Source organism: Platalea leucorodia (assembly GCF_965183815.1).
Source record: "Platalea leucorodia genome assembly, chromosome: 1".
Taxonomy (NCBI): domain Eukaryota; kingdom Metazoa; phylum Chordata; class Aves; order Pelecaniformes; family Threskiornithidae; genus Platalea; species Platalea leucorodia.
Window position 1 is genome coordinate 117,959,836 of NC_138823.1, and position 20,443 is coordinate 117,980,278.

Below are 20,443 nucleotides of genomic sequence, written 5' to 3' on the forward strand. Positions count from 1 at the left end.
AGTCAACTATTTCAGCAAATACAAACCTTCCCAGTCGGCTAAATATTTAGATGGCTAGATGTTAATCAATGAATAAAGTATCATGCTTTCTTTATAGTCTTTTGCTTTTCCCTGGTCCCCTCTGACTGCATTTTACCCTTCTGAACCAGGCAGAAGGAAGGGCTCACAGTTAAACTTGAGTAGACAGAAAGATTTTGCTTCAGCAGCTACTCATTTTTGCAGTAAGAGTAAAGGGAAATGGAGAGAAAACATAGAGGAAAACACATGGAATTTTTCTCCTTTTATAAATTGTGGGAGCCTCTAACATTCAAACAGGGGAAATTCAGTCTAGCTGCTTGGAAGTTCCAGTATTTTCCTTTCTAATTTGTAACTTGATTCTTGGGAGATACAGGACTTGAGGAGGCTTATGAATTGTACACCTGTTGTCCTTGTTACTGCAGACACCACTTCACATCTTTCTTTCATAAATCAAGCTTTTTGTGTAGCACCCACTATTTTTGTTTGACGGCTGATTTAGGTGATTAGCCCTGTGCTTGAAACCTTGTACTGACCACCTTAAATGTTTCTGTGACCAAGTCTGGAATGCCTAAACTTTGTGTTAGCAAAGTGTGCCCGTTGGTAACCTAAGGATTAATGCTTTGTAATGAAGATGTGGTTTTATAAAAAAAGAAAGATAAGATGATTGTGTTTTCCTTAGCATTCTGTATATAATGTGTTTATAAAACATGCTGAGAAAGTTGAAGGGGAAAAAAGAACAGAATTTTTTTTTACCTCTCTGTTACTGTTGCCTTTTGGATCTGATACATGAAACCTACTTATTGGGCTTATTGACTTTTTTTTTCAGTCGGCCTCTATCTTCTAAATGGTCTGCAGCCAGCCCAGCAAGCCTTGCCGGCCGAGGTAAGGTGGTTGCTATATAGTGCAGTGCACAATAATTGTTCTGTATGTTCTTTGACTTAAAGGTATTAAACGCAGCTTAAAATCTTACTGTCTTAAGCATTTACCCTGTTTCCAAGTTGAATAATGGTATTTTTCACTACAGACTGCACCTGGAGCTAAGATTGCCTCATACTTGCTTCACATTTTATGTTTGTTCAGTTGTTGCAAGCATAAGACATAATTTGTTATGTATTGGTACTATTAATTGGTCACCTGTCTTGGAGTTTTGTCATGAAACAGTCACTCTCAAAGAAGCAAAACATTATTCTATGGTCTATTCATGATTACTAGGCTTATGGCAATTGGAAATGAAGGACTAGGACCTTTCATCTATTCCCATGTAGCTGCTGTTCTTTATAAAAAAAAGAAAAAAACAAACCCACAGATTTGTAATTCAAAGAGTTTAATTTTGTCTTGAGTTTTCAGAATTTAATATCTTCATTCTCTTCTCACATAATGTGTTTCACATATTGTTTTCACTCTTGCAGAGTGAATCACTGAACTCCTTTTCACAAATGGCCAGTAATTGAGAGTGCTTGTTTCCTGGATACTGAAACTGTTACGGGGTAGTCAAGTTTTGTAGACATAAACCAATGGTTAAAATTAACTGAAGCGAATAGTTAATATTCAGTAAATAATAGGAGGTGAATATAAAAATACTTCACAGGAGGTTAGACCCTAAAGCAAATCAAGGTATGCATTCAGCTTGCATGTGGCTTTATCTTAGCTGAAGTGTGGGAATATTATCTTCCCTCAGTATCACAAGGGATGCTGTGAATGTCCTTATGTTTGTGAAGCATTCAATACTGTAATAAATCACATAAATGTTCAAAATAATGTAATTTGTAAAATTTCATGCTGAATGAAGATAAATACTACTGTAAAATAAACTGTTTGTTACCTGAATTGCATGGCAACACCAGGTCTAGTTTGCTTCTTAACCTCAACAATACTTTGTTTAATATTTACTAGACTTACGCCATTTTACATAGTTTTCTGTACTTTTTGCAGGTATGCTGCAGTAGTAGAAAATTTTTTCCTTTCAAGTATAATTAATTTTATTCATTACCAACTAATTTCCTAATTTTTTTTTTTTGCCAGTTTCAGGCAGCAGCAAGAGTGTTCCAGGCCCAGGAACTCTGCAAAGGTCTCGCAGCGACATTGATGTTAATGCTGCCGCAGGCGCAAAGGCCCGCCATGCTGCTGGACAGACAGCTGGAGCTGGGCGCTTGTCAGCAGCTGGTCTGCCTCCAGGATCTTACGCTTCACTAGGTAAGGGAAACATCTTTACAATACTGTGAAATATTTTTTGAAGTTTTTGATAAAAAGTTACAGGGAAAATACTTATATATTTGAAAAATTGTCGTCATTTTTAGTAGTATTGGAGGATTGCAAAAGAGCAGGTGTTCTGAAGTAAGTTACCAACTTTGCTAGATGTTTTTTCTTGTGCTGGAAGAATGCCAATGCAAAGAATGTATCCATACTATTCTCTTTAAATGTGTTAATCTGGAATTAATATTAAGTATTCGAAGGAACGGTACTTTCACTTAACAGCAGGTGGTGATCATGGCTTTTTTTGTTTCTGGAAGTAATAGGGAAATGAGTGCTAGGACTCTTGATTTTTCTGTTTTTCTCAGTTCTTTAGCTGACTATTTTACAACAATGCTAAAGAGACATCCTGGCAGTAAGTGGTGGCTTCTTCATGTAATACAGAAGTGTTTTACACAATAGTACAACATTGATTTAATAGATTTCTTCCTAAGCATGTTGATGGAACTATGTGTATGTTTTTATCTAGGTGACAGTCTTCATTGGTAGGAGTACTTGCTGTTAGACACAGAAAGTGCTACAAATTATAAGAGTGCAGAAAAGTATTTGATAGTGGTGGTGGTGGTAGATGCTAGAACCTTCACTAAGTGGGCATGGTTTTGTTCTTTTTAGGTTATCCATTCTGCAGGTGTAGCAATGGGGAAAGTAAGATTCAGTGTTCACAAAACGGTTAGTTTTTTCTTCTCGGCTTATGTGCCAGCTAGATCACCAAGGAGGCATGTCCTAATGTCAGTATTGCCAAAGATGATCACAAGAGAGGCAGAGAAACTGTATAGGTCTTCTGATTTACCTTGCGTTTGGGGAGATGTTAGGATACACTTAGGCTATGGTTTTCAAAGTTTTTGGTTGTGCTTTTTTAAATTAAAATTTAAGTTAAAAACTATTTAAAATGAGTTTATTCTTTTGTTATGAGAGCCTACTTGAAATGGTTTGAACACCATTGATTTTAGGATTAAGTTCATGAGTGTGAGCAATGCTGACTAAAAGGAATACTTGCTACTTGAAATGGTAATTTCGAGTGTGGGCTCCCTCTAGTGCCCACAGGGCGGGAATCGGAAAACCTGCTGGGTAGCAGGGGGACACCGAAGTTAGGCAGCTCAGTTTGCTTGGTGGACGAGATATGCTTGTGGTTATCGCTTGAGGAATTCTCAGTTCCTCCTAACTTAATGCCTAAAAGCCTGAAATAGGTGGGATGGTTATTCTTCAAGATCAGAGTATTGCCTGGTCTGTTTTGGTGTGCAACAGGACATATTCTGAATCTCGGACAAAGCTGGAGTTCAGCTATTGTGAGAAGTAAAAGTGACAGAGCATGGTGGTAGAAAGAAAAAAAAGTCAAACAGAAAAGGAGGAGAGAAATCTCTCTGTTAGTCTGTCTTATTCATGCTGCTGAAATGAAAGGACTACTTTTGTCTTAAGAGTTTCACAGAAAATTAACTCTTGATTGGAGTATTGGTTTGCTTTCAGAACATTTTAAGTAATATGTGATTCAGGCCCAGAATTTTGTAAGCAAGGGTTGAGAAGGGCACAGAGGTTTTCAGGGAAGTAAATAGTGGTGGTTTTATGCAGGAAAATAACAGAAATAAAGAAATGGCTTATTCTTTTTGTAGTTTATAGATCTGGTGAGTAGGGCTGGAGGAGAGGAATAAATAGGCAGTAAGTCCAGGTCATATTATTTTGAAGGATTTGAGTAGCTGGGAAGCTTTGCCTTGCTAGAATATGCAGTCACTTGTGGAGAAGAATACAACGGTGGTTTGAAATGGCAAAATAATGTGATACTGGCAATGTATAGTAAAGTCAAATCGTATTACAGATGGTATAAGGGCAGTGATAGTCAAGGAGACCAAGGTTTGTTTACGGTCACACAGAAGCAGTACTGCTTGATTGATCTTGACTCATTCTCCTAACAGTTTTTTTAATAGTGGTAAGGTAATGTAAATTACACATACCTGTCCCTTCGTACGTATGTAGAGAGCATGACTGTAGTGCGTGTGGCTATGGATTAACCATGCAGTCCACCTCAAAATATTGTTTGCTCTTAGTTTTCAAAAGATAACCTTAAAATGAATGGAATGTAAATCCAAGCAAGTGCCATATTTCAGAAAATGGGCTAATTTGTAAACTTCTCCCCTCTGTTCGTTTTTAAGGGGGCTGTTTATACTAAATCCAAATATGGCAACTTAAATGACAGAATTGTCAAGATAATGCTGACCATGGTACTAAAATGCCTAGAAAACGTGACTGTATTTCCATAATGCTTTCCACATCTCCTCAGGTGTTGCAGTCAATACCAAAATAAATAACATTGTCTCCTCTGGAGCTTAAATTTATCTTCATTTTCACCCTTACTTAAAGAGAAACATATACTTTTTGCTTAAACTGCTGCAGAATTTAGAGCCTCAGAGGATCACAAGTTCATGAGCATAGTAGTCTATAATTGTCTCCGCCCGTCTCTTCCCTTTTTAATAGAAGAACTCTTGCTTATTTATGTTTGGGTTTTTTTTTTTAAACTGTCCTAGAAGCATGAGGACATTCTCTACTTCACTTGTTCTAAATGTTGACTATCTTTGACATCCTTAAGTATTAATGTCCTTTTTGAGGAGACTTGAGCTGTAAATATATATGTCTCACTCTAAATATTTTGATTGTTGCTGTCAGAATATGTATGTACTACCTTCCAGCTGAACTGGTAAATCTTTAATGCTTTTAAACCAGAGTGGAACTTTCTTCCATTTGTCCTCTGTCTTTATTGTGATATCTTTTTTCCCTCCTGTCCCTTACCCCAGGTGGGCCTTCATGGTCAGTAGCAAATTTCATAAGAAATAGAAATATTGCGGTTCATTAATGATATAAATATGTACTGATGCTTCAGTAACTGTTGACGCTAAGTATGAAGCAGTTTATAAATATTTTACTGTAAGGGTTTGCTCAAATCTGGGTAATACAGGGAGGTGCAACATCCCTGTGCAGGGTACTTGTACTCTCTTCTGTAATTTTGTACCTTGAACTGAGAGAAACCAGCTTTACTTAAGGTAGCTTATACATGCATGAATTAGATAAACATGTCTGCTGTATTTAATATTAATGTATTTTCCTTAATTAATGTTTTATGACTCTGCTGTGAACACCTTTATTCTAACACACTAAGTTTTCCATGTTTCTTTGCCTGCTTTTTCAACAAAGAGGATACTTCTGACAAGATGGATGGTAAGAAATTGTTTAGTCTGTCCTCTAATTCTATTAAATATTTAATAAAGTGTCTTTTATGTAAAATTATTGATGTTTAATATATTTGTCTGTTCATTAACAAAATACTACACTGTTTTCATTAACCCCTATATAATCTTGAGGTCTTAATATATGTGTTGTGTTATTGCTTTATTTGTCAATATTTTTGATGATTGGTCTCTATCAGCAACAGAAACTTAATCAGAAATGGGATGTTACTCCTGTTTTTTTAAAAAAGCTCCATTAATTACAGAGCAATTCTGTAATCAACATATGCTTTTTCTTAACCAGTTCTAGTTCCATCATGTTTCATAGTTTTACCTGTAAAGTCAAATTTTTTGACTTCTTGGCAGAACAGCAATGGGAGAGCAGAAGATGCTTGACCACATTATTAAGGATTTAAAAAAAAAAAACCACCACTAAAATCTTCTCTTGCAAAAGTACTGTATCAAAATCTAGTCTAGCTACATAAATTTAAGTGCTTGTAAATCCTGTAATACAATGTAATTCTATTAAAGAATAGTTTATTAAGACGACCCACCTGGTAAAATAGCTTACCAAGTATTCCAACTAAGTTTTAGCGCTTACTTTTTCTTAATTCACTGTATTAAAGACATGGAGAGAGCTGTGATATATTTTTATCCTAACTGCAAAGCAGTTGAGAATCAGGCTTCTTATAGCAGTTGTCTGTTTTGAGTGTGTGTAAGTAATGCTTCCCATATAATAACATGACAGAGTCCCAGCGTGATGCCTGATAATTCTAGTTGTAATTTATTGCATATTTTTCTAGAATAAGAAGGTAGATCTCTCAAACCCAGAATCCTGAATCGTTTTAAAGCACAGATAATCAGTTTCACTAGAGAGACTTTTTAGAAGAATTTGAGCTATTTTTTAATATTGCAGATGGTAAGCCTACTTTAATAAAATAGAGGGGGTTTGTACAGGGTAGTAGTGTCTGTCTTGCTTATGTCCATACCAGATTTCCTTATGTTGCATATAATAGGATTTATTTATAACTATCTGTGCTAAACACTTCATCTTGAGCTTTTGCACATTGTCACCAGCAATAAAGGTTCTTAGGGCCATATGTACAGGCTTTTTCTTTTGTTGAGACCAGTAGTCACAACTAATAGTGTCCCACACATCTGTTTAAAAATAGTAGGGGAAGTTCTACACAACTGATCAGAATAACAGGGTTTTTTTCCTAGAGGATATCTGTAGGGATATGTGCGAGACAGAATGAACACAGCTTAGCTGTCCAGCTGTAGTTGTATGACATAGCTGCTCTGATCTAACCGCCACCAGGAGGAACTAATCGTTTTTCCCACTAATCTTGGCCACGTGTTTTTACCACTACTTTCACTAGTGCCTTGTAATACTCCATTATCAATCACTGTAGATGAACAAACTCCAGAAAACTGATTTCATAAAACAAAAGTGAATAGTATTCTATTATTTAGCTTTTGGAGCTGACAGTGAGCCTTTAGCCATCCAAACCAGGTGGTAGCACAAGGGTGGAGAGGAAGGAGAAGCAGAACCACCCCTTTTAGGAGCAGCTAGCTGTTAGCCTGGCTTAGGTGTTGCATAGAACCTGCCCTCCCAGATGCAACTCGAGAAGAATATTGGATTTGGGGATGTAGTTTAGGGTTTGGGTTTTTTTATACAGACTGGCAAATTTGATCTGGAAAACTTTGAGGCACTCCTACCTAAGTATTACTGTAACTTATTTTCGTGAGGAAGCATTGAAATTTACACTGAATTAATTTTTAAGAGGGAGTTTTTAAAAATAGTGTCTTGAAGATAATATAACATGAGAAAGCCATAGCTAGATTTGCCAAGAAAGTTAAGTTCAGGCTAGCCAAAGACACTAACAAACATTTTAATCATTGTAGTTCTTTTACAAGGCAGAAATGGGAGAGTGTGAAAACAAAATGGAAATATCCTTTGATTTTTTGGAGGCATTTAACATTTTTATCACTACTAATATATATTTTATTCCATAATCAGATTTGTTTCAAAGGAACTTAGAGAGAGGAAGGACTGCTGTTTAGATAGCTTCCCATCAATTCCTAGGTACTGATGTCAGTAAAAAGATTTGTCTAACTCTCATTTTGTCATAATCAAGCCTTGTTAAGCTTGGCATACTTGTTCAAGTGTGATCTGGTTTCAGCAAGCTCGCATTACTTCCACCTCTCTGAGAAAAACTTGATCTTGTGCGTGTAGGTATTCAGAGTAATCATGGATTAAATTCAGAGAAATCCTCCTTGCTGGCAGTTCCTATCAGATTATCACTGTCCAGTGTGGGAAACGCTGTCCTTGTCTTTTTCTCTGAAATAATTTATAATAGTATGTTTTATATTTTCAGAAGAGCTTGCACTAAAATATTTTTAATGTCTGTTTTGATCTGTACATGTCATCTTGTTGACTGATCTCAGAGGTTTATATTTTTTCCTTTTTTTTTTTTTTTTTTTGTGGTTTTGTAACAAGTTTGGAAGTCAGTGCTTTATATTGTGTTCTTGTAAATCACTAACAGTATAGTATGGATGTTTCTTGATAATTTTGCTTCAGTTCAATAATGGAGTTGCAACACAAAAGCTTTAGACCTCTTGACTTGATAAAATTTGTCAAGACTCATAAGATTAATCTCAACAAGGATTTGGAGAGACACAGTATTGTTTGGAATATCATGTATTTTATTATTTTTTCTGTTTAGGAACAGCTTCTGAAGATGGTAAGAAAATATTTTGTTAGAATAGCTAATATTTTCAGCTTTACATTTTCATTGATACAAATTAAGCTTTAAAAGTAGAATGTGGTCTTTCTGGGGCTTTGTGGAGGTTCATAACTCCAGATAGCTTATGCATCTAATACTTGGTTGCCATGTAGTATTTTTTTAAATTCTTTTGCTTTTATTTTAATTCTCAAGTACTCATCTGCAGTAGAAGTGTCATCGCTTAACATTTTTAGTGTGAAAATATAGAAGCTTTATAATTTTGCATTTGTTTTTTAAAGCGAATCTTGTCACAGAATATTTCATCCAATGTGTTCATGCTCTGGGAAGCAGGTGCTACTATTACTCATCTCTCTGAGACTTGGGAATTCATTTTCAATATGCTGTTAACATTTAAACCTGTCATTAGTGAATGGATGTAGAGACTCCAAGTGAGTTAAGAGTTCATTTGCCTCACAAACTGTTTTTTTACTTGATAAAATTGAACCAGGTTCCAAGTGATAATTTAACATAGTATCGAAATAGTGGCACTCTGTATTCCTAAGTTTTTGGGCCAAATTCTGAACGCAGTTACATGCCTTGCAGTCTCACAGCGCTCAGTGGGAAAACATTGCCATTGCACGGGGATAACTAGTAGAGTTTGGACTAGTTAATCTAACCGTTCTTGCTAGCATATTGTTTTCTGATAGTTTAGTGAATAACCTCCTTTATCCTGATTCTCTTCTTATAGACTCATCTATGGCTATTCCCTCTACTTGGATGAATAATATTAACTTGGTTGGTCTCCAAATTCTGCTGTGGAAAGCCTAAAGGGGCTAGAGCTAAATAACAGTCTGCGTACCTAATTCTTCTGGGTCAAATATTGACTCGACATGTCTAGAAAATATTTTAATTACGCTGTTTTTAAAAGTGGATTACTTGTTGAGCTAGATCCACCCTGTACGAGCTTTTTGGGTTTTGTTCTTGCAACTTCTAAGAATTACGGTTAGCATGGTTTTTGGTGGTTGTTTCATTTTTCTGTTGTTTGAGAGGTTGGCTTAGGAAATGTAGTACACAACTCTACTATTTTCTTTTATGAATAATCTTTCAGTTATCTATAATTCATCCAACTGGGGTCTTCCTTTCTTCTGTAATTTTATTGTATACTCTGGATGTTATGAGGAACATGGCTAATAATGCAGAAAGGTTTAACCCAAAACCAAGATGGTTTGGCATTCTAGAGAGAAGTGAATCTATTGTTTTTAGTTGTAGATACTCAGTTTAATCTGTGTCTTCCTCAGTTCTTCTATCTGTTGAGGAGAGTAGTGTTTCCTTATATCATGTTGTCACTGAGAAGTACTTAAGTGTACTTAGTCTTTGAAAAATGTTGTAAAAGGCTTGGGAAATCCTGTAGGAGTCTATATGACTGTGGCCAGGAAAACAGTAGAATCTTCAGTAATAGGAAAGCTAGTATTTAGATTTCTAAAAAGAGGAGTGAAGTTAGGAAGAAGCCTCAGAACCCTATTCAAAAAATAGTCAATGTCATTTTTGTAGTTTTACGACAGCAAAAGTAGAATTATAACCACAAGTCATCAGGAGAAGACTGTACCTGATACAGCAACATTAGCATATGCATTACCTATTATATTTTATAACTTCCCTTTTTTTAATATAATCAACCTATTTATGTAGGAAGCAAGAACTAGCTAGCTAGTTCATCGTGTTTAAATGATAACGTGTAAATTGTTTACTGAAACATGTAGTGTCAGACGAGAAGTATTTTGATTCCTCAACTATTAAGTCCTTCAAGGTGTTCAAATTCTTACTAATTATCCCAAGTGAATTTTCACCAGTTGAGTTACGTTATGCTTCTTTTTATCTACAGAAACTTAAGAAAATATTAGTAAATGCTACTGATGCTTTGCTTTCTACATTACTGTGAAAAGCTCATTTAAAGCCATTTTTCTTTTCTAGGTCGTGTACGAACAAAGCTTTCAACGCCTTCTGTTGGTATTGGAAATTCTAAAACAGATTCCAGAGGACGGAGTAGAACCAAAGTGGTGTCACAATCTCAGCGTATGTATTTTCTGTTTGTCAGTTACACCTGATAAAGAGGCCAAATGCTTAAGCATATATTCATTGACCAATGGCTACAGTCAAAGTTAATTTTTTGAAAAGCTACATACTGAGTTGTTGTTCTGTGCCTTAGGTTCATCATCGCCAGACAAAAATGAAGGTATTTTTTTCAGTGTTTTGGGTCAGTGGTATTTGCATGCTTTTCTAATTCATGTTGTTTTTCTCTGGACAAAATAATAGGTTAGGTTTTAGTTTGCCACTTAAATTAGATAATGTAACAGGAAATGAAATCTAGCCTTAAATTCTGTCTTCAGTTATAACTTCTCAACATTCTTTTCCCCCCCTTTCTGACCTCGCCAACATGAAACACCAGTAAACTTCTGTGTCAGTTACATATGACATATGGACAAGTAATACAGAAGAATGAGTAGGCTGAATGGTATCTTCAACGTTAGCTGCAAAATGTAACTTTTCATTTTTCAAAAAGTCTTATTTTTCAGCCAGAAATACCTATTTTCATTTTAAGCTAGGCACTAGTCTGGCTCTTGGATATATACTCCTTTTTTTGTATTACAACTGTTACCTTTTCTTAACTCTTCTTTGGAGTAAAAATACTAAATCCTAACTTTATAATCAGTTACTTAGCTCATGTTGAATCAGAGGGTTAAAACAATAATTTACTGTATGTCAGCTAATCCACAGTAATTTTCTATGTGTGTTTAGAAACCAAAGCAAATGCAAAATTTCCGATCTAGCTGAGCACTCTGTCGTTAATTAAAAAGACCTGATTACCTCACGTTCTTTGGCACTGGCTGACCTACAGCAATTTGTTCACACATCTGCTGTCTCCAAGAGATGATATCTGACTAAGCTCTGTAGTGTTTTCAGATTCTTGTCTTTGGCTAATTAAGTGAAATGCAATGAAATTAATGAAAGGAAGACAAACTAACAATAAAATTAAAATAAACTAACCAGTCCTACAGTTCGTCAGGTCTAATGTTATAAACCAAGTAAATTATACAGGTTTTGAATTTTCCAGTACATTTATTTTGCTATCGGTAACTGTATCCACTTTCTTTTAATAAAACCCCCTTAATCCTGTGTTTAATGGCAGAAACATTGATCTTCATAGCTATGACTGCATTTATCATAAATAAAATAACTTCAGAGGTTAAAAAAGCAGGTAAAAGAGTTTTGAGGGTTTTTTTTCTGTTAGAGTGCTTCCCATTCAGTTTTGCGTTACTTCATTTTCCAAGAAATGCAGTTGGATCAAACCTGATCCACTGCTTGCAGGTTTTGTGAAATAAAACTTTCAAAAAATCTGAACAGATAAATATAAAATCCAGTAACAGAAGTTCTCTTAAGTCATTTTTTGCTTTGACAGTGCTCTAATCCCATGAGTGTTTGTGGGATGAGAGCTTGAAAATAAAGTCTAGTTATTGGCTGTAACAAAGGTTGTGCAAAACTTGTTTTACATTTTCAGTGTTAACGTGACTATACTATATCATAAGCAAAGAATATTTTGATTAATAATTTAAGGCGGAGGGGAAGTAACAGTCCCCTCAAATAACTTTTTCCCTTTATGAAAAGCTGTAAGCAGTATCTGTAATACTCAAAAGTTACTCATTACTCAAAAGTAAGCTTTTTGAAAATACCTTTGTACTTTGAATAGATTTGGTAAATTCTTAAAAAGTTAAGGTGTTTGATAAACTGTTTGGGGGAGGGGTTAAATTTAGGTAGCAATATAAGACACTTGCGATTATCGTTGTCATATAATATTAATTAAACTGACTATATTCAGGGAAACAAACTGAAGCTTTTTCAGTTTCTTTTTACTGATAATGACTTTTTTTTCCAAGAGAATTCATTTTTTGCACAGTATTAATGTCTAAAGAGATAAGTAGAATTGATATTGAAATAACTAGATTTGTCTACATGTGATAATGTGTGAAAATTAAATGCATGAATGCATCTTTACAGCCTTTTATTACTACTGCTGTTCAGAACTGATGGCTTCAGATAGCTCATTATAACCTGTCAGTGGGGGAGAACAAGAATTCTGAGATGTTTTAAGGAAGATAAACAGGGCAAATACGAATGGACAGGCGAAGGAGAATTGTCAGGCACTGTATGCCAGCTATTTGGGTGGTGCTTCTTTATGTGACTGAAAATTTTCACAGTATTGTGGGGAGCGAGATGCTTGATGTTTCGATACAGAGGATTGTTTTCGTTCCCCAGCTTATAGTGGGAAAATAGCTTCATATTAGATTTAAGCTTTTATTTTTAAAAAAACACTGTAACACAGATGCTTTTGTAAATTTAGGGTTACAACTATTTAGTACTTTTGTTCAAAAATCATTTTATGAAAGACTTGCAAATTTGAATGCTTTTACAAAAGATATATTTTTTTAGGGTTTTAGAAGCCCTTTATTCTTCCTCTTCTATTTTTAAATTGTAACATAAAATAAATGCATATACAATTTATAGCTTGTTACTTTATTCTTATCTATGGAAAAAAATTCTTCCATTGTTTTCCTCTCCGTTCCTGTTTCATTGTCAGGTAATTCAACAAGGTGTGCTAAAATTACCTTACAATCCTAATTCAGAGAAAAACTAAATTTCTGAGTGGAAACAAATTCTTACTTTTATACTTCAGATTAATTTTAGAGAGGAAAACCTGAAATTCTATGCAAGTCTTTTCAGTTGTGCCATTGTGATTTTTTTTTTGTCATCCACCGCACCTGCAGCTCAGTTCCTTTACTGTCTGTCTCAAAAAAAAAAAAAAAAAAAAAAAAGTTCTGGCCTTGTGTGTAATTTTTGTTCAGCTGTTGAACTTCTTGAACCTTTTTGGCAATGTAATATTCTTTTAAAGTAATATGAAGGCTACAGTTTCATGTTTAATTGAAATTTAATTCTTCAGTATTATCCAGTCGTTAATTAGAAAGCTGAAGAATTGTATTTTGCTTGTGCAGCTTTGCTTCATCTGCTTTGTACATATAGCATCTAAGTTTAGTTCTTCAACTGTGGAAGCTACTTAAAAGCACTGCTTTAGCATAACCCCCTTGTGGCTTTTTTTCCTGTGTGAAATGACTAAAGCTTTCTTATTTCCATTTGCCATCCATTTTTTAATCTGCTCTGCTCCCTCCCTCTTCATGGATTATAAACCCCTACCCTAATCCTGCCTTTACACTTGTTCAGGATCACAGTCTGCTAACCCCATTGGTGGTAAGAGTCTACAGAATTTGTGTATACATCATTGTTTGATCACCTGTTTGACATATCTCATTTAAGGACCCTATTCAGCAGAAATTCTGGCTCGCTTTTTTCCATATGCTGCACTTAGTCAATTGGATGGAATCCTTATTTAGAAGGCAGTAGAGATGGGAGTTTTTTCTCATTTTGGAATACTGTTTTAGTAATCCTTCTTTCATCATTCAGTTCGCTTAGATCTACTACTGATGGTAGTACTGACAACAGTATGCCAATGCTGTTATTAGCATAATATTTTCAGAATATTAAGCTTCATTTGGTTTATTTGCTCTATAGTGGTACGCTTTGCAGGTCAGACAATAGAAAGATAAAGTATTAGAACGAGAGGTTGCATTTCTTCGGTATATTCTGAGAAGAGTAAGTTTTTCAGGTTTCTGACCTATTGAAGAAAATCTAAGTCTCCAGCACAGTGAAAACTTTTACAATATTTTCATTGTTTTAAAGAGATATAGAATATTGGAGGCTAGGAAGAAGGCATAGTAATATCAGGTCTAAGTTGAAATGCCCTGAGATGAAGAAACTGCCAAACCCTTAGTTCTTGCAGACCACAGCACTTTTATAGATTTGCCTATTCTTCTTTTGCTATAGAAGTTGTGCTTGTTTTTTTCCAGGCTGTGTAATATTTTCTTTATCATTTCTGCTGAATAGGTTCATAGTTTGTAAAAGGGATTTTGCTAAATAATCATTTCAAGTTTGAATTCAAACAATGACTCTGAAAGTATATGCATGGTACATTGTTTTAGTTTTCTCGCTTCCACCCAGCATATGTTTTATTTTGTTTGGGAATTTGTTTCTTTTCCCATATAGTCAAGCTTTAATCAACTTGTATCTTTTTTAAATGTGCCTCATAAGAAGTAACCCATGAAACTCACTTGAGATGTTGCATGTTAAGTCTATAGATCTGATAGCATAGCTGTGGTCATACAGTTACCTGATTATATTTAAAAGTTTAATGAAAGGTTCGTATCTGTATGTAATTAACCTTTGGTTAAAATTATGTTTTGCTTTTTATTTGGTCAGACTTCTTGAATTCTGCAGCGGGAAACAATATATTTGTATCAACTGGTGGTATAAATTGGTTATAACTAGAGAAGAATGGGTTCTTTGTTAGGGCATAGAACTTAAATTTTCTGTAATGAAATATCAAAATTAGGGATCAGTGACCAGTTTCTGGTAGTGAGTACATTGTGTTGAACATTTATAGCACTGCGTAATGTACAGGTTTGATTAATAAGATGCTTAAGTACGTCTTGATCAATTTTTTAGCTTGTTTAAAACTAATTGAAGATTTTCTTTGTATTTGTGGGGTAACCTCCACAGAAATGAACATGAGTATATTAATTGTCTTCAGTGACATTTTATTTAACTTCTCAGAGAGTAGTGCTTGAAGACCCCCTGCTTTTAGAAGCAAGGGAGAAGAGTTTAAATGTTAAGAAAATTATGTTGTTTTATTATAACATTGGTTGCATTGGAAGAGCTGGGATAATTATGAAATCACTAGTTTAAAGTTGCTCCCATTAGCTTTCTAGCAGTTCTTTTCTTTTTTTTTTTTCTTTTTTAATAGAAAATGTAATCAGTGAGACATGTAGGTTAAAAAATGAACACACCAATGTTCATGTTAGGGACATTGGAACTGTTGATGAAGACTAGAAATATTATTTATGGTTTCTTGGGCGTATCTAGTGCTAAATACCATGCCAAGTGCTTCCTAGCATTGATAATTTTATCTACCTTGTATGTAGTGCTATAAGAACTTGGACCAGGGTTTTCTATTTCACATTTTTACCTTGTAAGTTTTTCCAGACCATTTCAATCTACCACCACTTTCCTACTAACTTTAAGTGTTTTTTTCATTTTAACCGTGATTGTTTATCTTCTATGCTGTTACTTACATTTATTCATTTTGCCTTCAGCTGGCAGTAGATCTGGGTCTCCTGGAAGAGTTTTGACAACAACCACACTTTCCACTATGAACACAGGAGTTCAGAGAGTGTTAGTGAATCCTGCAACTGCACAAAAACGAAGCAAAATCCCACGGAGTCAGGGATGCAGTAGAGAAGCTAGTCCTTCTAGATTGTCAGTAGGTAAGAATCACTAAATACCTCTTGGTTTCTTTATAGCCGTTCTTACTTTAAGTGCTGGATATCTACAGCTTGCGTTTAGTTATAGGTGGATGATAAAATTGGACTGCGCATCAGTAAAAATTTGAAACGTGTCTGTTTTCTGAGGCTAGTCTTTAATATACAAGACAGTTTTAAATTTAAGCTGAAACTTCAGGGTTTTTTTCTGTCAGAATGCAGTAGTTGTTCTTTTTCTCACCTCCCTGTCTTCCTTCTCTCTTTCACTTTTCTTCACTTCTTATCCCTACCCCCAAAATACTCATATCCACTGAATGAAAGTGTGGTACCATTTTGAAAAGATTATTTTCTTCATTACTTTTGTGTGTCTTCTGTGTATGTGTGCGTGCATGTGTATACTTCTATGATACAAAAATGAATGTTATACTTCTTAAACCTCGTGATATAACCTGATTACACTCTATTACAAAAAATATTATTGAAAAATATCAGTTGATTTTAATGGCATTGCTGCTGTTCTTTGTTTTGTATTTTGATTTTTACCTTAGCTGTATTAACTTTTTATTTTCCTTCTTTAGAAAGCTATGGTTTTTTTTCATTTGCGTTACTGTTGATTGATTTGATCTTGAGCACAAATTTTGGATCAATACTCTGTTCATATTTTTCGTTGCTTGTTTCCTCTCCATCCTTTTCAAGAGGTTTTTCAGCCATTCTGTAAAGAGTTTGTAAGTCCCCATTTTTAGCTGTGCGAAGAAGTAATTCCATTAAACTGGCTACACTTAGTGTAATCTAGCACAAGAAAGTGTGTGGAAACAGTTATGACTTAATACAACATAATCATCAGTGTCTTTTCTTAGAAATACGTCTTTGATCTTACTACAAAACAGAACTGCATTAAAACTGCAACTTTTCTTATGTCTTCTCCCTTCTGTGCTGCTGTTTGTCTGTACCCTGAATCATACTAGCACGAGGCAGCCGCATTCCTCGGCCTAGTGTGAGTCAGGGGTGCAGTCGGGAGGCCAGCCGTGAAAGTAGCAGGGACACAAGCCCTGTCCGCTCTTTTCCACCCCTTGGTAAGTACTCAGAGCCCCTTGTTGTGCATGGCTGTCTTTGCCCTTCATTATTCGCACCTAACGAATCCGTGCCTCCTTCATTTAGCTTGTAGCCAGCCACCATTATTTTCCCTTCCTTTGGCTCACTCACCACTTACTTTAATGGAGAATTGACCAATGTGTGAATGGGTTGCACACTTGAAAAACAAACACTATGCTAGTGTTAGTCTTATCTTAAATACCAAGTCTGGAAAAGTGTGTGATACACAGTGCCTAGAGACTTTTTTTGAAAGGGTAATTCTCCTTTTGGAAAGTTTTTTGAAATTATGTTTCTCTTTATTACAGCACTCATTGCTTGGGTGCAGTTAGGTAATCCATTTCTCACTGACCAGCTAGAGCAAACAAAGAAGTCCGGCTGTCGTCCTCTGTCTTTCCCTGCATCAACAGCTAGGGTCTGCTAGTATTCAAAATTGCTCCCTTGTCCATGAATCATTTTGGTGTATGAGAAGAAAATATGCTTCATTTTATGTCTCCTTAGCTATACTGTCATCTCTGTATTATGTGAAAAAAATATTAAAATCTTAACTTTTTGCTGCTAAAGCAAGTAAATATGATGGTGCAGATAAGGGACCAATCTACTGAAGCAGAACTGTATTCTGAGGCTGCTTTCCGTTTTCTAAAAATGAACAGGGCAAGTAGTGAGGTCCTTATCCAAATAGATGAACAGTTCTGAAGTTTACTTTTAATCTGTGTAAAACAAGTGATAAGTAATTAAAGTAGCAGCTGTTTTTACATAGGGAAGAAGAGAGAAATTGAAAACTAGCATTCACACATCCATGGCCATGTTCAGTCCTCATTCCTAGAGCTGCTATAAGCAAAAGTTCTGTTTCACTTAGTATTTAAGTTTATTGGCCTGACACTTAAAAAATTTTGTAAGATTGTCAAGCTGTTGTCCATTTCTGAAACATCAATAAGGCACAGGAATGTTAGCTTGTAATTACTTTAACATGTTTTTGATTAAGGATTAGGGAAGCTACTCATCTCCGTGTATCCTTATCAAGTTTATTGTGACGTTGGTAGTAAATTTTGATAGAAGTCTTTGTACACGTTTGGTTTTTTGTTTGATTTTTTTTTTTTAATTGTTTGGTAATACAAAACTGTCTCTGTAAGATTGTGGCTAAAACTGATCTTTTTTTGGTGTTATCTTTGATCAGTTAGTCTTCAGTATGTATCCCTCTTCTTTCGTTTGTTCAAGCGTAGCTTACAGTTAATGACTTTGTAATACTAGCTGTTAAACGTAGTCTGAAAATAGTAAATCTCTGGTTTCTATCTCAAATTGAGGCACCCAACTGTGCTCCTAATTAGCATTGGAAGTCTGTTGTGGTCTGTTAAGGCAGTATGCTTCCCATCAGCTGTAGTTTTATTGGAAAAGTACAGATTAATTGAATGAAAGCTGCTTCAATAACTAATGCTAATTTGTCCAGATGCTATTTAATTGGGAAATTAAATGAAAAGTAGACGTTATGCAGGTTCCATTAGTAAACTTGTATCTTTTACTAAAACACAGCTGGCAAACTGTATAGTAGTACACACATATAATCTTTTTTTTTTTTTTTAAATGAGGGTATTTTCCAGATATTTTTGTGCTTCTTTTGCTACCTTACAGCTTGATTTCAATTATATGCATGCAAGATATGATTTACATTTTATAGTTGATGAAATGCATGTTACCTTAAGAAATCCATATTAAACTAATACCATAAGATGGTTCATTGGGATGAATGCTGCTTGAGGTTTTCTTCTTATTGATGGAGTTTTTTGTATTCAGATATCAAAACAAGTACCTAGACAGATACAGTAGGTTGAATTGTCTGATAGCACAGAGAATGCAAATTAGCATGTATAGGAATCCAGTGTTGTTTAAAAACAAACAAACAAAAAAACAAACCAAAACGACACAACCCCAGCTATACCTGGAATAAATGAAGATTCAAAGGATTCCTTCTAGTATGACTTCTTATTTGAATTATTTCAAATGTCATTCAGTGTTTTGTTGGACCAGTTTTGTCTTATGGGATGCTATTAACTTCTATCAAAAATAATTAACTTCAATGTTTTTCAAGGGTACAAGTGGAAGATGAAATAAGGCAAATTCAGCTCTCTTTGTAGCTAGAGACAGCTTTACATGGGGTTGGAGGGAGGAATTTGTATTGCGTCTGATTCTCAGCACAGAAACTTTTGCTTACAAATGCTAAGCCCTTTGGGGCATAAAATGACCCAAATGCTCTGTAATTGTTTCTCTCTGTACATCGGTATGAAGTGTATATGTAATCTCACATCTCAGTATAAGATAATAAACTGGGAGATAAGAGCCACTCTGAGAAGCAAGTGATTTGTAATTTATATGGAAGTGCCTATTTTTCTGTTCATATAGTTGATATTAAATATCAGACTAGTATAATTTCCATATACCTTATTTTGAGTCCATTTAAAATTTTATTTTGATTAATCTTAAAAAATGAAACAACAAAAGTAAATACTTGCACGATTTCTGCAATTTGAGGGGTACAAAGAATATTCTTGAAAATACACTTTGGAATGAGGTATGTTTAATCCAATATAGTGCTTCCTTTCACTGTCTTAAAAACTTCTCCAGTATATTTCAGATGTATATGGGGGCAAGATCATCTTGAATTATATGGCTAAAGTTTAAATTTTTAATTGTACCTTTAATTTTCAGGGCTTGTTGATGGAAAGCAATAGAAAGGTTTATCCTATTATTGCTTGTATTTAAAGCTTTATCAGCCTTGATGCTTGTGTTTTGACATCTTCCATCCTGTCTCCTTTTCCATGCTTGAGACGTACTTTCTAAACAAACAAGTATTCCACAAAGCAAAATAAAATTCCCTAGCTAAAGAGCTTCATGCAGGTTTAGTTTGAAATAAAATACATTGCTGTGCCTTATGTAAGGAGTAGAGAACTGTACGTGGAAAAAAACAACGTTGTTTCTGGGACCTTTACAGGACTTAGGATCGTTTTGGCGTTCACTCAGGTTAAGAGGGGTGCTTCCCCAAATGTGACATGGTCCGTGTCAGGGTTATTTGATTCAGATCAGACTCGTACGTTGTCTATGTTAATCAGAGTAAAGGATGATTCATTTGATTCCTAGTTTCTATTTATACTGCTTTATGTATCCAAAAGGTGTAAAATATTTGCATTAACAGTTATTTATTAAATCGCAGGGTTATATGTGGGGTTTATGTCACTGTGGGTGGACATTTGAATTCAAGTTAAAATTGTCAAAACCAATTTCATTTACATGGCGGTAAAATTCTAACTTAAGTGAACTGAAGAAAGAAGATGAATTGTTTAAAAACACATTGAATTTAAAATTACTCAGTTTAAGAAAGAAAATATTAGCAATGGTGAGTTAACTTCTTTAGAATCTCTAAAAGACCAGTTTCATACAAGTGCCAGAAGCAGGAGGGTGCTCAGTGTCATTCAGAAGTCCTTAAGGATCTTTGGTTCCCACTTTCCATAACTTTAAAGAGTCTTAGTAAGCTATAGTAACTAACATAAATGTTTCAATTTCACATTTTATTTATTTAAAGAAAACAATACAAATGTGAACTATTAATTGTGTTAAATTGTTTTAAACTCTTAATTAAAATTGTATAATTTTAACTTTCATCTACATAGTGGTGAGTTTTAACTGAGGTTGACTTATCTGCACATAGGCAAGAACTCAAGTTTATACAAATTGT

The 20,443-nt window shown here is 34.8% G+C and overlaps 1 protein-coding gene across 5 annotated transcripts in view; it reads left to right on the forward strand.

Moving 5' to 3' along the window:
• CLASP2 (cytoplasmic linker associated protein 2) overlaps positions 1-20,443 on the forward strand; it is a 154,096-nt gene that overhangs the window by 96,949 nt on the left and 36,704 nt on the right. For 3 of the 5 annotated variants that reach the window (XM_082304397.1, XM_082304396.1, XM_082304399.1), the window contains exons 17-23: positions 845-900; positions 2,041-2,211; positions 5,449-5,472; positions 8,207-8,224; positions 10,178-10,279; positions 15,463-15,633; positions 16,593-16,700. In XM_082304397.1, the coding sequence (XP_082160523.1) occupies positions 845-900; positions 2,041-2,211; positions 5,449-5,472; positions 8,207-8,224; positions 10,178-10,279; positions 15,463-15,633; positions 16,593-16,700 (650 nt within the window). The remainder of the gene's footprint in view (positions 1-844; positions 901-2,040; positions 2,212-5,448; positions 5,473-8,206; positions 8,225-10,177; positions 10,280-15,462; positions 15,634-16,592; positions 16,701-20,443) is intronic. The other 2 variants (XM_082304398.1, XM_082304400.1) reach the window with 1 other exon arrangement.